This window comes from Corvus brachyrhynchos, unplaced genomic scaffold (genome assembly GCF_000691975.1).
Source record: "Corvus brachyrhynchos isolate BGI_N302 unplaced genomic scaffold, ASM69197v1 scaffold28, whole genome shotgun sequence".
Classification (NCBI taxonomy): Eukaryota; Metazoa; Chordata; class Aves; order Passeriformes; family Corvidae; genus Corvus; species Corvus brachyrhynchos.
In genome coordinates, this window is record NW_008246058.1 from 5,338,170 (window position 1) to 5,355,815 (window position 17,646).

The following is a 17,646-nucleotide window of genomic DNA, read 5'->3' on the forward strand; positions in this document are numbered from 1 at the left end:
TTCTGTTGATGGTTTCCGTGCATCATATATGAAGAAAGGGAACAAGGTCATGCCCAATATTGAAAAACTGAGTGAGTAAATCTATTTTCTGGCAAAAAATGGAAAACAGTCTCTTGCGGCCCAATTGCTTTCACTGTCTGTTGAGCAACAGAAGGGTCAGCATGGAGATGAAATGGCAGAAGTCCCCTTTAAATTAGGTAGTATCAACTGGTGACTTGAAAGCACCCTGATTAATGTAACACACAGCTGCTGCTTTGGGAAATGCTGCTCAGAATCGGTGACCTTCATGTGGTTTTGTCAGCAAAGAAAGGCATCTGTAGTACATGATATGTATCATGCATGCTTACAGGCTAGTTGCAAGGTGTCCACAAAATTTTCCACTTGATTCAGAAATGTCAGAGGTATGGATAACTGGCTGCAGAAGCTGTAGCTGGATACCTGTTAACTGGCTGAAAACATGCCCTGCACTCATCTCCCTGGGAATGGGCATTCCCCTGGGTTTGTGGAGTACTGGATGCACTGCATAGTTGAGCCTCTCTGTATTGAGCCTCTGTGTATGGTAGTTTGTGTGTGTGCGCCCATACACCCCTGAAATGTGTTGGGGTTTTTTTCCCCTATGTGTGTCCTGGCCCTCACATTTGTGTAGCCAACTATGGTTGGTTCAATGATCTTGAAAATCTTTTCTGACCTAAATGATTCTATGATGTGGGGGCTGAGGCCACAAAGCCCAGTGTGAAACTGCAGCTTTGGTGTATTTATCACTTAAAATGTGTTTTCTCATGTTGTTTTACTTAACAAGATACTTCCAATGACTCTGGATGGAGACTGCCTCAGGAAAAAACCCAGTCTGTGGGAATGTAGCTGGTTCTGTAGTTGTCTGGCTGCATTATTTCAGTTGTTAGTTGTGAAGTACAAAGAGTGCGTGAGTAATTTACTACTGCCCTTACTGCTGACTGCTGTTAAGCAGCAGAAAGTTCATTTAAATTAGTTAAAATTTAACTAGTTTCTGCATCATATTTAGTCACAGAATTACTTTCTCTGGTTTTGTTTTCCATGTCTAAGAGCTTTGCTTCCTCATGTTTGAATTTGCTGTTGATTTTTCAGGATCTTGTGGAACACATTCTCCTTACATGAGACCTGTCTACCCTACAAAAACATTCCCCAACTTGTACACCCTTGCTACTGTAAGTCCCTGGGAAGGACTTTTTCATGATAAAATGTTGCACTGGGGTAGAAATGTGTGTTATGGCAAGGAAGGTTAAAAAAAAAAAAAAGTATATATAACTGCTTTTTTGTCCATCCTCTTTGGTATTTATTTAAGTATTTTATTCATTTTGAAGAAAGTGTTTAAGTATTTTTTTATTTCGAAGTGCTGAAATGGACTGAAATACACTGTCACAGCTTTCCCATGCTGTCTTATGCCTGCTTTTGCAGTTATTTGTACTGCTGTGTAATTACAGGTCAAAGTTTTCCTCGGCAAAAAAAAGCCACCCCTGAAATGCTGCCCAGAGTAGAGCCAGCAGCTGTTCCTTGGCTGGAGCAGCCGAAGTCAGTGGGGCTGCCCTAGCAGTCCGTCTGCAGTGTGCAGCCCTGCAGTGAGAGGAGCCATCGCTGCGCTGCGCTGGCAGCAGGCTGTCCCCACACCTGTGTGACACTGACAGTGCTCCCAAAGCTGCCACAAGGGAGTCTGCACCTGCAGCTGCAATTTTTTGCCCTTTTTTTTTTTGTGCAGCCACTGCGCAAATGTTTAAATGGATGAGACAGGAGGGTATGGAGAAATAGTAGTCTGGGATGGGAGAGGGCCCAGAGAAAGGAATTTTCTGCTCTCCTCCCTAAATTGCTTTTACTGCAGGACAAATTGTGATATAAAGCCATGGCTTTGGGCGACCTGCCTCAATTGTTTTTCTTGCAAATAACTGATCTCACAGAAGCACTCATGAAGATAAAATACTATAAAATGGAAATGCTAAGTGTTACTCTTGCAACCAGAGAATGAATTACTGTGTCCAGAAAGGGCATTCATGAAGAGGAACTGAAAGTACAAATTGATCTTCTTTTCATACATTTTTGCTTTTTCTTTGATGACCTCAAACTAACTTTTAAACAGTGTGAAAAACTTGAAAGTATTGAGTAACAGGAGTTTTTATGCTATTTAGCACAATTCAGTCTCTTACTGCTTTCATTACTACAGCCAGATTTAAATGTGCTTATCTGAAAATAAAAAACTTCTCTGGTATATAGTTACAAAGATACTAACTTTAAAATAATTTAGTGGTATTTGCAGATAGCTATGAAGCACTGCATTTGGTGCATTAGGGTTTTACTAATTAATCTACTTCTGCACAAAGGGACTCTATCCTGAATCACATGGGATTGTTGGCAATTCGATGTATGACCCAGTGTTTGATGCCAGCTTCAGTCTTCGAGGGCGAGAGAAATTCAATCACAGATGGTGGGGAGGTCAACCAGTAAGTTTCAAATTCCCTCCTACTTCTTTCTTCCTGCCTCTTCTACCCTCCCTCTGTGCTGTGGAACATAGCCAATAATAATAATTTAAAAAAACATATGTGAACAATTTGTACCTAATCCCTACCCCCCACCCTAGCTGGCCGTCTGTCTATCAGTTTAATGTAATGTTTTGAGTTGGCTTTTGCTTTTCAGAATAATAAATCCATTGACTATGGAAAGGTGCTTGCACTGATAAGTATAAATTAGATGCAGCTAGGAAAAAAGCCTCACTTGGGGCAGCAGTGTAACACTATCATTTTGTTAGGATGGCATAATGTTTCCTTTTCATTATGGGTTTCTCAGGTTTTTGTCCTAGTAATATTCTTGAACAGTTTTAGTATAAATATTTTGTTAGCATAGCATGGCACAATTTCATAACTATTAGTTAAGTCCACAAGTAATCACTGTTACCTGACTTACTGCAGAGGCTGTGGAAACTTGAGAATTAATTTCTGCCTTGAGCACAGCAGCAGAGGCTGAACTATGTCCAGCCTCTTAGATTAGTGTTGGACTTGGTTTGTCTGAATCCTTATTCTGGGCAAGGAAATGGAGTCCTTCAAAGTGTTCTGTGTTACTACAGCTAAGACAGTTCCCTTGCTTCTGCTGCACTTTCCCCTATTAGTGCACGCTGTGCTGGCTTGCTTTGACAAAAAAAGTGAAACTAGTAAGTTTTAAGTGCAAGAAGCCGAGGTGCATGCATGTTTCATTGCACTGATTGCTTAGGGAACTATAGTTTAAATGCTCTCTGACAAATTAACCTCACAAAAGAGTGAGATGATAGAGGAAATGAGAAGGGGTTTGGGAACACTATAATCTGTCATTTGTTTGCTAAATTGATCTGTATCATCTCCCAAATCTCTTAAGACAGAAATATCCCAAGAGACTAAAGGAAGTTACTCAGTTGTAGGCTTAGCAAGTGTGTGTGTTGTCTGCATATCGTTTAGTCTGCAACAAATGTGAGGCAAGGCAATTTAGAGCTGCAGGCAGATGTGTCTGGCTGTAGATGAGCCAGAATGAGGTATTTGTGCTGTTGTAAAATCTGTCAGTGACTGTAGGCACTCCCTTGTCTAGCTATGCCCTGGGTTAGCTTTTGGCATGGGTGATGAGGAGAGGAGAGGGTGAGAAACACACCTATTATCTTTCCCAATGTGAGCAAAGAATCAGGATTAAAACTAGGAGCAGTGAAAGAGCAGCAGTGTGTAACGTCTTTATCTCAGCTACTGCCAGAGTCACACAGTTAAAACCTGCTGCAGTCTGGAGTCGAGCTCATAGACAATCCTGTGGCTCAACTGCTGTGTGACAACTCATTAAGCAGCTGGAAATTATTTGCAAATTAAATGCATTGCAAATTAAATTATGCATCTTACCTTAATCATGGTTAAGTAGGAGTTAGTGGAGAACTAACTGTTGGGACTTGTACAAATGTCTCTACTTTTAAACTATGATATTTTAGAAGTACAATATAAGTCTTTGAATACTTCATCACCTGCTGTGTTGTATGGGGAACACTGTTAATTCCTACACCTATGCTATTCCAGGGAATAAAAGATTTCTGGATGAAAAATGTCATCCAAGAAGAGTTCAAGAAAGTTGCACAACAGTGGGTGACCTTATGCTGGATGAAATCCTCAGAGGATGGGGTGTGTGTGCATGGGGGTGTTGCATACCCATGTAGGGATGATGAAATAAACCAGTTGTTCTGAAGAATTGTTAAAGAGGAAACACACAAATAATGTAATAAACTGGATGTGTCATTGGAAAATTGGAAGCAAATGCACAGAGGAAGGGTTATAATTCAATCCCCATACACACAATATGAGGGAAACCCATAAGTTTGGCAAACCTGATAGAGTGGCCACAGTAGCTGGATGAGGAGGTGATAGATCTCTTGCATGTGCAAGAATTACACATTTGGTAAGAGAACTGCAGATTTTTATAAGAGAAGAAGTTATCTCTGTCTATGTATTGGTTAGATACAGTCAGTTTCTAAACTCCTTTTTATAATTTTCATTAAATATGACATTGACATAGACTGCCCCAAATAGCTGGGTATTGAAAGATAAGACAGTACAATTAAGGGGGTAGGAAGGGATACCTGTCTGTGTATCACAGGAATCCTGTCTGTCATATCATATATTCATCTGGCTCTTTTTAGGTCCTGGGTCTCAAACTGAAGTACTCAAAATGTGCAGAATGGGATATGGTTTGCACAGAATTGGGAATTACTATTTTTCTGAGCAAGAAGGCAGAAAAAGTGTCTGAGACTCCCAGCCTTGTATTATGGTTAAAACTGCCTAAAAGAGAATGTCATTTAACACTGATAATTTCTGAAGTACTTTCTTGCTCCTGGAAACTGGCCTAGTGTATGAAAATGTGGGGGGTTTGGTGGTCTTTCGTGCTTCAGTTGTTCTAATACTTGGTCTTTTGCTGGAAAACAGCGAGATTACCACAGACATCAGTGGGATTTGGCAGATGAGTATCTGAATGCTTTTACTCCAGGAGTTACGAGAAATTAATAGCATTAGGAAAGGCAGAAGGGGGGGAAAAGTAGCTTGGAAGTGTTTCAGGGTGCTGTAGCTGATTATGGGACATCCTGATTTAGTATACAATGTTGATTTATTATATAAGCTTAAAACCACCTTGTTTTCAAAACAAAAGTGTTTCATAGGAAACAGCCATAAAACCACTCCTCATACCACAACAGCATCTCACAGAAATGGTGAGCATCAGAGCCCATGGGGGAAACTAAGTTTACTGCTCATTTTTCATGACACTGACACTCTGTTTTCATCCCAAGTAACTTTAGGCACTAAATTTAGGCCCCAGCTGTCTTTGGCTTCTGTTAAGCAGTAGTTTTCCATGTCTTGGTTTGATGTAGTGAGTTTAAACTTACACTTCAGACAATACATTGCTTTTTTTCAGTGATCCTCCATGATCTTTAGGAATAATCCATTAGCCTCTCCAAGGTCAGAAGATGAAAAGTACAAAACTGTCGGTCTGTGGTTAATGGGGACAGAGAGGCTCCTTCAGAAGGTAACCTGGCTTGGATCTGAATTTAGGTTGAAAAGATGTCTTTCAATAATGTCAGCTTCAGAAATATCATAATTATGCAGGTATTGATGGATGTTTAGGATGCCTTGTATGTAGCTTTAATTCAGCTATCAACCTTTTAAAAACTACAGCCCTCAAAAAGGGACCAGCTTGAGACGTTAAGTTAATCCTTAAACGTGACCATGACATTCCTAGGTAACAGACAGCATGCTTGTAAAGCTGTCTTTACAGTCTTCAAGGTCTGCCTGTAGACATTAGCTATCATCACCCTGCATCAATAACTTGATATTCCTGATTCATCCAAATTTATATATCAGTTTTTAGAATTAAACCATTTTTTGAATTTTGTTGACTTTGCCTGTCTAATAATTACAGAAGGAGCTTCAGAAAGCTGTCATCTGCCTTTGCACCCTGAACAGGTTTTGCAATCACTTTGTTGGTTAGCAGGGGAAGCAGAAGGAGAGATGTCTATAATTCTATTTTATAAATATTTCTATTTACCCAGCTTGAGCCATGAACTAGCAACAGGATTCTATTTATTTGACAGACTTCTTGTACCAAAAATCTTCTGTTTGGGCAAGAAGGCAATGCTTAGTCCCCAAGTTTGTGAGAACATTTGCGTCTTTTAAGAAGTGTGGAAGGGGCTACTCCACATTTTACCTTGTTGGCAGCACAAATTGCAGATGGTGCAGGAGTGGTATTAATTCTACATGCTTGCCCCAGTCTTGTACACGTTTCTTTACTAGGAAATGCTGTGATTTCCTCCTTCCCACCTCTGCCTGGATGTGGAAGGAATTTCCCATTCCTACAAATATGAGTCAGCCTTTGTGAAGTTGTGGGCTCTTGTTTATTCATGGAAGATTAAAACCAGGGAGGTGTCCCACTTTCTGTGCAGATTTTCAAAGAAAATTCCACAGCTATCTTGAATAACTCTGTATGAGGTACTTGTGTGCAAATGTCTAGCAGTAAGAAGGGAGAACCTGGGACTTCATGTTCCATATGGCATTGATACCTAACCTATTGCTTAGCCTTGTCTACTTTCATCCATAAATAGAGGAGAATTGTAGTCATTCAACACAGAGGATATAAAAATAAAAGTAATTCAACTTACAGCATATGTTTCATATATATGTAGGAAAGCATGCATACTTTATATTTCTTGGTACACTTCCCAGTGTACTAGGTTTGATCTGTGATTGCATAATTTAACGGGTCTTTCTGTATTGGAAAAGTTAGATATTGTTGATTTCCTGTGGCACGGCATGAAGACAGAGTGGTTGATCTCTTCCTGTTCTCTCTGCTTAAGCAAATTAATTCACAAATATGGCCTTTACATAGTTTGCAATACAATTAGGCTTGTCCCCTATGCAAGCCAAGAGTGCACAATTGACATGGTTAAACAGCTGACTATAGAATTCTAACATATTAACAGTTAAACCCAATGTATTTATATATGGTAAATAAATTATGTAAGTTCACAAATGGTACTGACCTTGCAGAGCAATAACCCTTATTCGCGTCTTAATTTCAGTTGTTTTGAATGGACAAGGTTGAATGGACAAGGTTTTTCTATCCTGCCCTCCTGCATGATTTGTAGTCTGCCTTGAAAGACAATGAATTTAACTTAAAGACAGTGAGAGGCATTCAGTGGTGATTAGGCTGCAGTAAGAGTTTGCTGCCAACATTTCTGCTGGAGTTCCTTTCCTATAGCCATATAGTAAATAAACTTGTGTGCTCCCATCAGTTGCTCCAGTCTGTTGTCTAATTTTGCCTGTCCACTAAGGGGTCTGTGTAACAAAGGGTAATATTGCTTCTCTGTGTCCTGAAAGATGTCTCTTCAAATGTGTTGCTGAGTAGGAGTTTTAGGTATTATGGTGGGTAGTGTTGAATTTTCTTAGTTTGGGTTTAAATAAATCAAAGGGCTGGTTGGTTTTTTTTTTTTCCCCTTCCCCTTAAAAAACAAAGGAGAGCAGAGGTCCAGTAGTAATGGTTTGTTGTAAGCTTGAGTTGAATCTGGCTCTGCCTGCCAAAGTCAGGGTGGAGTCATTCAGACTCACTCAGATGTTGTAGACAGATACAGGCCTTTTGATTTGCTGATTTTTGACTTCAACAGATCCTTGTCTTAGCTATTGATCTTATTTCAAGTGCAGCAGACACTTGTACTCATCTAAACAGCTAATGCCAATGTAAATGGCTGCATTCCTGAGGTGAAATACTGGCAGGTGCAGTTTTTCCTCTCTGAAGCCAGTCTGGGTGCCTTTAGGCTGCTCTTACTGCTCTTAGGACTGCACAACTGGGAGTGATCTCCACTTATGTGCATTACCCCTGGCACAGAAAGGTGTGCATGCTGTTTTCAGGTGACATTCATGAAGCACACTCTATGCTCAACAAGAACAGCGACCACTTTCTCACAGATGTGCTGGCTGCCTTGGCAATGTACCAATGATGCAGTTATTCATCTATCAGGATGACAAGTATTTTACTTGCCTGGCTGGAGGGAGAGTGTCTTTTGGCACATGTTTAAAATCATTGTCTAAAATACACAGGGTCAGGGATGAATTCAGCTGTGCTAAGACAGGAGCACCATGGGACATCTTCAGCTGCTGAGGGTAGAACTTGGCTGGTCTCATCTATACAACCAGGCAGACTGGATAGTTTGGGCCTGTGTGGGCCAAAGCTCTAGAAAGTCAAACTAGAGTTTGCAGATGGTAAAATTAAAACACAGAATTCCCTGGACTTAGTTTGTTGGTACCTTCCCAAATATATCTGCAAAATTATTTAGGCTTTGCAGCAGCACAGACTTTTTCGAAGAAAAATAAATCTGCTCTGGGGACAATGCAGAGCAAGACAGAGCATAAAAGTAGTGGGAGCTGACACACACTTCATGCTGAATGTGTATTTGACCTCCTTTCTCTGCTATGGCTGGGTTTTTTCTCTATGAATAAATCTGCAATGCAAAGGAAAATGTAATTGCTTTAAGTGTGGGCCCTTTTTGACCTGGGACTACCATGATGCACTAATGAATATGTAATGAATAACTGCCTTAATTAGACATAGTATCCAGGCTGGTTATGTACCCTATGCTGACTTCTGTGGTGCAAACAAGCATCCTTGCATTGCAATCATACTTCTGACTGCAGTGTGTGGGCTCAGTGACATGGTCACTGGTTGTAGGCATACTTCCTCGTCTTTCACGTTCACTGCATCCTTCTGTCCCATCCTGTCAGAGCTGTGATACTCAAATTTCAGTATCCTGAGATATTGAAAACAATATCCCTATTTTTCAACTACAACTCCCAAATTCCTATATAAATTCAAGGCCATTTCTTTTTTTTTTTTTTGGCAGTTACTGTGCAGCCACATCATCTTGTGATCATTGTCACCATGCAAACTGTAGTGCTGGTAGAAGGCTGGGGCTGCAGAGGCTGGGGGAGATGTTTGGGGGACTCCCTGTTTGGTGGCAGCTTGAGTGTGTGTAAATATGAACCAAGCCTAAAATCAGACTCTTGAGGAGAAACACCTGAAAATGAAGAGTGGGGCAAACCCGTGGCCATTCTGCTCTTGATCTTGCTGCATATATTTAGTAAAACACCATTTCTATAGCATTACTCTGGATGTAATCTTCACTGGAAAAGAGGATAAATTATCAAAGAGTTAGAATAAAATGCAAACAAATTACTTCTATAGCTGTGATTTTAATTTAATTGGACTGAGTCCAGTCAGATTTGGTGGAACAGAAGATAAGAGGTAAGGGGTGTGTCCAGGGCAATGGAAAGGCAAACATGACCAATTTTCCCATAAGTGACATTACAGTATCCAAATTTAATTGCTGTTAACTATAGCCCCATTGTGAAAATGATCTTTCATTAGACTGTCCCAAATGAATTTCAATTAAAACTGATGTGTGAATAATACAGGCACAACATTTGAATGATGCATATCCAGATGACAGTTTATAAATGTGTTAGAGCAAGGTACAGGGACTTTGAATGTATTTTCAAAGAGTTGATTTAAAGTAAGCCAAAGACTGCAATTATTATGTAAAGGAGCTACATTTTGTCTTAACTCCTCATGAAGTGTATACATTGCAGTATGCATAAGTAATGGAAGGAAATAATCTAGCTCTATACACAACGCTGGCCTTTAAGCCATTGCCACTTTTGAAATGAGTTTTGAGGTAACTTGGGTAGCTCTTCCTTGCAAGAGAAATTTAGTTCTATGGAGCGACAAACTCGTTTGTTTTCCTTGATTGTGGACCTTTCTGGTGTTCTGACATTCTCATCCCCCTGCCTTGTCATAGGTTAGAAAAGAGAGGGTGATGAGAATAACCAGAAGTATGGCGTGGCTTTCATTAGAGAAAGATCAAACAAACTTGTGTTTGAAGAGGAATAAATGCAGAGGAATATCATGAATGTTGTATAGAAGTGGGAAGAGAAAGTATTAATAACATGTTTCAAAGTATGAGAGTGGTACCCTAACCCCAGTGAAACCAGCAGGTTTTAAACCAAGCAAAATTAAAAATACACTCATAGAGTGTATGACTACATTGTGGAACTTTCTGCTGCAAACTGATTTATAGCTAGCAAAATACAAGGGACTTGAAGGATTGAAAAAAGGGTTTGAAAATTCCGTGGAGATTTTTTCCATCATTTTTTCCATCAATCACCCCGTCGGGTCAGCTCAAGAAGTTCTTAAAAATCTGTGTAGGAAGGTGTGCCTCCCTGTAGTCTTAACACCTCATTACTCTCTGCGCCCTTTTTTGTGTGCTCTCTTCTAACACATTTTCTGTTGATGGCTACTGATTGTAGGATAGGGGAAGAGGGACATTTATGCAGACACTGATTAGTGTTAAGGTATGTTCCTTTCTAACTGAGTATCCTCCAAATCCTGAACGCTAAAAGAATCAGGTGAGTAGTGGTTGAGTTTTGAAAATTAAATTAAATACTGCAGGAATTCCTGGCCTTGAATCTTAATACTTTTAATTAAAAGCAACATAGAGATTTAGGGGTGAAAGTCTACAGCACAGCAGCTGACCCACTGCTACAGAGTTTGCATAGGTTTGTCACCCCACGTTTTCAAATTAGGGCCGAGGCTGAAAACTGCAATTTTCACTTCCAGGCTCAGGGTAGAAGAATGTGTCTTGAAAACATTTTCTTTTGATTTCAGAGAGTCATTAGAGATCTGAACACATTCTAATCCTCTTATATTTTCCTCATTAGATTTGGATTACTGCAGCCAAGCAAGGGGTGAAAGCTGGCACGTTCTTCTGGTCTATGTAAGTATCTTCTGTTTTCTGGAGATTCTAAACTAATAATTCAGAATTAATTCAGTGTAAGTGTTTATTGAGTTGTTTTCCTTTCTCTAAGCATTTGGTAGGTTGGAGATTGTACCTGTAACCCTCTATTGTTTCATTTGTGCAATGTTTCTGATAACTAAAGCTGATGCTACAGTTTGCTGCTTTAGATTCATGCACTGACTTTTAACAGTTGTCTAAAGAAAACATGTGTGACTATGTGGAAAAATTGCTGTCTTTCATTTCACAGTGTGGTTTTTTGCTTCCTTAGTATTGCTAGCAATGTTTCTTAGTCCTCCGAGTGTGGAAGACTCTTATTGTCCTCTTATGTTAACTGACATCACCAGTCTAATTGATTTAAAGGCTCGATTCATTCATTTTACAATACAGTCTGTCCTTTGGGCAAGATATCCAATTTCCCTCTCTTAAAAGACAGCCTTGGGGATCTTTGCTGTTTGTTCTTTTGTTTAATGATTCCAACTTATTTTCTCTTGTCCCAACTAAAATGTATCTTTACAACCAATAATAAATGAATTTTGATAATTTTGAGTTTGTGGCAGGATTGCAGGAGCAAAGAAAATGTTTAAACTGCAAGATTGAAGTAATAAGGGGACTTGACTTCTTTTTTTGTGATTCCTTTAGAAATAATATTTTTTACTGTTCTAAATATCTTAAAGCATGTGGAGGGAATAATAAAACACACCACAAGCTGATGATAGGTTTAGGCTTGCAGGATGAAGATCTGACAGAGCTCCGCTCTGGTGCTCTACAAACCAAAGAAATGAATGTGATTCCTAAGCTCTACAACTACACAGTCACCATAAACACCCTGGCCAATGCATGCTTGGGGATACAGAAGGTAAAAAAGGTAGCCCAGGATAGGTTGTATGAATAGCACTAGTAAGGGAGTGAGACGGCTACTTTGTGTAATTGAAATATATATGACTTAAAACTGCGTTATTTCATTTGGGACACAGAATGTTTTTGGGAGACTTTTCAGGCAGACTCTTCCAGGAAAACAGAATTTTTGAAAGATTTTAGTCAGAAATTAGTTAATTGAAATAATGGGGTTTCTTTTCATATTGCACAATTAATAAAAATATTAAAACGGGACAATACCCAAGATTATTATTCCAGTTTAAAATTTTGCCTTATTTGCAAATTTTAGCAAAAATTCTCATTTTTATGGGTTTTTTTTACAACCAAAAGTTCTCCATGTAGTTGGAGACTGAGGACCACTGTTTCTCTATAAGGCATTAAAAATGAAGGTATTTCCAAATGGCTGCTGCCATCTCCATTTCTCTGCCAGAGGTTTCCAGAGAGTGCTGAATTCAGTTCATTATGGTGACTGACGGTGGTGTCTGATTCCTGCCTTGGGATTCTGCTATTGATCTAATGGAATCTGGACTGACTGTGCTATTGTATTAAAATGACTGTGCGGTCACTGACCTGCAGAGCCTTCCTAGGATGAGATATTTGGAACTTTACCAGCTGTTTCTAAGGTTAGTCATTCTCATAGCATGAACTTGGCCTCAGCAGCCAAGTGAGAATGGCAATCCCTGTACAAACAGTAAAGTAAGGATGGGTCTGCTCTGCAGAGTGAGAAGCTGTCAGGGTTGTTCAAGTCCCTGTGCTGCTGGCCTGGTGTTTCAGATGGCTCTGTTCTGGTTCACACCAGCCTAGCCCTCAGTTTGGCTATTCTTAAGGCAGTGCAAACTTTTCCAGTGTCTACAAGACTACCAGAGCAGGGTGGTTATTTAAACCTCTACTGATATGAGCAATGTAGTGGATTTTACTTGTGCCAGCTATCCAATGGCAGCATTATTGTGCATACAAAGAAGTTCACCTGGGTTCAAGCCACCAGAATGGATCTTTTATTCATTCCTATTTAGAAGAGTTAGATTTACTGCTTTGAGTTCTGACTACACTTGCAGACTTTTAATCATCTTTCTTTTGGAGCATGTAGACATTCAGGAGGTCTGATGTGATTCTGTTTGCAAATTAACAATCAGTATTGAGCAACAAAGAAAATACAGCATGCTAAAAGAAAATTATGCTATTATGATGCATTATATTCATATTAGAATCAGTTCAAAGCAAGGTTTTGTTGATACTTTTTGTATCCTATGATAACAAGGTATATTTTTGTATTTTGTGGTCCAGTGTCATCCCTCATGAACGCAGAATATTAACAATACTTCAGTGGTTAACCCTTCCAGACAATGAAAGGTAATTCACTTAATGTCATCTGCTGTTGCATAACTGCTGGTTTGTCTTCTCTTTATAAGCAGCTGCAAAAGCAAGCAAAAATTTAATGCTAAAATTTATTTTTGTCTGTTACAGGCCATTACTGATTTAAGGATTTGTTTGGGTTTTGTGTTTAATGTGAGTTATTTGGGATTTGCAGTTTTTTTGTTTAGTTGGTTTGGGCTTTTTGTTTTGTTTTCTTTTTGTTCTCATATCAGCTTTTAACCATCAGCAGTTGGATTCTTCCAAATAAATGTATGGTATGAATTTATTTCTTATCAAAAAGCATGTAGTTACTTGGATTAACTGGGATTGTTCTTATCCTGCTGAGCCTTATATGGTTTAACAACCTTACAGACAATGGCAGTTGTAGAACTGGACACTGAGCTCTAGGAAAATGTTAAGATTTTAATTATGAGTGGGTTTTGGTCCACAAGTTCCCACATGCTGCTGGCTGCAAGGCTCAGGCGAGCTGCTGTTATGATTTCTCCTACAAGATTTAGAATGAGCATGTGTGCTACATATATATATATATATATATATATACACACATATAGCTGCAAAACAACTAATTATACCATGGAAACAAAAGGCTGCTAAATAATTCTAGGATTCAATGACTGAGAAACAGTCCTTTTTCCATAGAGCTAAATCACATTGGAAAGCTGATTTGATTTGACTTGACCCCGCAGGCCCGTGTTTTTGTGGTGTTGTTGAAGGAAAGATAACCTGAACAAGACCTTTCTTCCTTTCAGGCCTTATGTTTATGCCTTCTACTCTGAGCAACCCGATGCTGCTGGCCACAGATATGGTCCTTTCAACTCAGAGGTTAGTACAGATTTTTTTTTTTCTACAGAAAAAGCAGATGTCTCTAATACTTTTTTTTTTTTCACCGAAAAATTGATGCTGCTCAGAAGTAACATTTTTAGCAACTTTGTTTTCACCTGTTTCTGAAGTATGCTTCTCCTCTGCCAGAGAAAACAAAATTACCTTCTAAAGGATTTATCACGTAAAACTCACTTCTGGGAGAAGGAACTGCCCTTGCCTTTCAGGAGGCTATTTTTCTGTGTGATATGATAATGCAAATGGAAAGATTTATTTGGCAAAGACAGGAGTATATTTGTGTGCAACAGCATAATTTAACTTTCCTCTAACAATTTATCCTTCTTAAAAGTAATTAAAATATAATACAGAAAATATTGAGATAAAATGCAGAGAAGAAAAAAGCTTTCTTTAAAGCTGACAGCCGGTGGTAGCAAAGTAATAATTGCAGTCTGTCAGGAAATGTAAAAGGCTGCTAGTTCCAGTTTCATATAGGCCCTACAGGGGTTCAGAAAGCTTTTCCAATACTGTTCCCTCAGGACCATACTGTTGAGTTTGGAAAAAGTTTTAAAGCACCATAAGGCATTTTAATGAAAAATTATGTGCAACATGCTGCAGTAGTTTAACCCCTTGTTCGGCTTTGTGTAGCTGGCTGGGACTGATGGGTATTGTTTCCCCTGTCAGCACTGTCCAGGTGACAAGAACTTAATGCACTTGTCTGGGATTTGTGGAGGGGGGAGAAGTAAATTCTGTGCTCAAATATCCTGCTTCTAGTGGCTGGGATCTGGCATTTCCAATGGTCTCTGACATCTTGCAAAGGTCCCCTAGTTTCAGTGCAAATGAATGCATGAAGATTCCCATCACAAGACTTTAGGAGTTTTTATGTAAGATTTTCAAAGGGTAACCAAATATTTGCAGTCTTCAAAAAGTGAGGAGTTTATCAGATGCCTACCCTCTGGAAGGCAGTCAAATCTCCTTGAGGAGCCAGGTACCAGCAGTAGTTTTTTATTTGTTTGGTTTACATCTGGTGGTTGTTCTTGACTGGAGAAGAGAGCAAACAGAAGAAGCATTAATATTTTTTTAGTATGGTTGAGTTATTTGGGCTATTTAAATAGTTTGCAGTAGTTATGAAGTTGCTGTAGGTAGCAGCCCTGTTGGAGCAGTTTGAGCCACGGTCCTAGAGCAGTGAGTGTGAAGAATTATTCCAAATCAGCGCTGAAGCACCATGTTGGATGGAGAGAAGCAGTCCTTTTTCTGGATAAACAGGGCTTAAGATCTGCCAGCACTTGCTAAATTGACAGACATGGATATGTGTCCATGTTGTCATTTGGCTCAGAACAGGAGTTGTGTCTGATTCAGCCAGGCAAGGTATTGGTAATGAGAGCTCTCTGATTTAATGATAAATTTCTCAATTTATCGTTAAAATTATAATAATTATAATTTTCTCAATTTATAATGCTTTACAGTTCCTTTTAGTGAAATGTTACAATTACTGTGTGTGCTTTATGACTGAAAACTCTAATTTTATTTATCTGGATACAACCACTTGCTTCTGAACAGAGTTGTGGAGCTTTTTCTTTCCATGGACTTAAAAGGGGAATATTAAGATGATGACATTGAAAATGTTCTTTAAATTGTGGTGTTTAACAAATCTGTTTAGCATGCAATGTGGCAATCTAATTTCAGGTTATTTGTAAGAGTCTAAAAAGTAAAGTGTAGCAAAGTGTTCATTATAAAAGCAAAGAGCCCCCAAAGGCTCTTCCTGTGTGGGGGTTCTTCTGGATGGTTATCTGAAGGTTGATCTCTAATTGCAAGGCAAAGCTTTGGCTCTTAATAAGTGTGAATTAATAGCTTATGATAGTTTTGCAAATAGATAGTTTTATGTTAAACACAAGAAGACCATGAAAACTGATTTCTAGCAAATTGAGAACAGATGAGTTAGCAGAAGAGCATGTACGGCTTCGCAGTTCAAATAGCGGACCAAAGTTTGTCAATGGAAATTGAAGTAAACGAATACAGCTGTGTAAGTACACAGATGCTGAGGCATGCTAGAGGCCTGGTTTTGGGATAGAAAAGCTAGGCAGTATTTTATATTGTTTCTCTTGACACTGCTTTCAGCATAATTTTTAGGAGCTGTGAAATTTACATCATGTGGAAGAAAGTCCTCAGAAGGATCCCAATTTGCTAATTCCTTGATACCAAGAGCATGACTTCCCTGTGAAATCATTTTTTTTCTTGTATACTGCTGGCAGCAGTATATTTGGAGTATTACTGACTATTTTTCTTCATGCAAAGGCAGATCAACCAAACAATAATGTTTGAAAACAAGCTTGCAACAACTGGGTTATATCAACAATGGGCTTCTTATTTCTTCTTTTGAAGAGTGATTCTTTCATGCTGATTTTTCTTGCTGCAGTAGTAGTTTGAGGAATTGTTTTATACCTTGAAAACCTCCAAATCTTAAAAACCTTTATTAGAATAAAGTGAATTTTTATTTGAGCTTATTATACCAAATAATGTTCTAAATTTATTTTAAATGTATAATCTTAGAGGTCTAATGGCATCCAGATGGCACTTAGATCTTCCCAGGACATGCACACCATCCTATGTGCAAAGTGTCTTAAAGCTAGAAGCAAAGGGACTTAGATACACTTATAATTTATTGGCAAATTGCCAGTGTTTTTTATATAAATGGAATTGATATTATAGCTAGTCTCCACAAGTGTAACTTTGCATATCCACTAGCATGAATTTCAGTGTAAATGAGTTGGTTGTCTAGGTTTTGGGGTTTTGTGGGGGTTTTTTGACTTGGTTTGTTTGGGGTTTTTTTTGATTTGTTTTTTTGCTTTGGGGTGGGGTATTTTGTATTTTTTTTTTTTCTTTGGAAACATTTTAGAAAGTATTTCAATGGGTTCTATTAAGTTTCCAGGAGCAGTTATGGGAGTTGTAAAATATATGCTTGCTTTTGATTTACTTCTGCCTTTTTTTTTTTTTTTTTTTTTTTTTTTTTTTTTTTTTTTTCTTTCCCTCTGTGCTTCTGCAGTTGAACTCTGGTAGGTTGGTCCGTCCGGGTCAAGAAGCAAAGCTTTGGCTGGCTAGTTACCCTTGTGATGTTACAGTTTCCTTCTGTAGGTGGGGAGGGATTAGTTTCCCTCCTCCATAACTCTGTTCTGACTCTTCTCAAGCAAGACTAAGAATTGGCTGGTTAATAAGAACTTGGCTTTTTTTTTTTCTCCGAGCTAACTTTTTTTTTTTTTTTACATAAAATATTCTAGAAATATACTACCATAAGAGCTCTAAAATATGTGGAAATCTGGCAGTGCTAAGCCATTTCTGCTGCTCCTCTAACATGCTGTCTTGAGACAGTCACTTCAGTGTTCAGACCTGGGTCTCCCGCGCTCGCGTATTTCTGGCATTGTGGAGCTCTGGCTGAGCCGACTCAGAGACAGTAAAATGAGAATCCTTCCTTTCCCTGCCGCTCCTCTCATCAGGACTGCACAAAGCTTGAAGCATTTTAAAAACAGAGAACTCTGGTGCTGCTTTATTAAAATGCCTTTCTGGAGAAAGACGAATGAGACTGGACTAGAATCTCCTTTCCAGCTGCTTGTGTTGGAAGCAATGAAACAGCATGGCAGATGGTAACATCCCCTTCCTCTCCTTCCCTGTTTATGGAGCTCTGTAACTCAACAACTGGGAGAAGCTGCCTAAGTATGTAGAACTTAAAT

At 38.9% G+C, this 17,646-nt stretch overlaps 1 protein-coding gene across 1 annotated transcript in view; it reads left to right on the forward strand.

Annotated features, from left to right (window-relative positions):
- Nucleotides 1-17,646, forward strand: part of ENPP2 (ectonucleotide pyrophosphatase/phosphodiesterase 2) — a 57,216-nt gene that overhangs the window by 12,066 nt on the left and 27,504 nt on the right. The window contains 6 exon segments of the mRNA XM_017746106.1: nt 1-71; nt 1,105-1,184; nt 2,349-2,468; nt 10,779-10,834; nt 13,016-13,081; nt 13,855-13,927. The exon segment at nt 1-71 is cut by the window's left edge and continues 5 nt beyond it. Coding sequence (XP_017601595.1) covers nt 1-71; nt 1,105-1,184; nt 2,349-2,468; nt 10,779-10,834; nt 13,016-13,081; nt 13,855-13,927 — 466 coding nt within the window.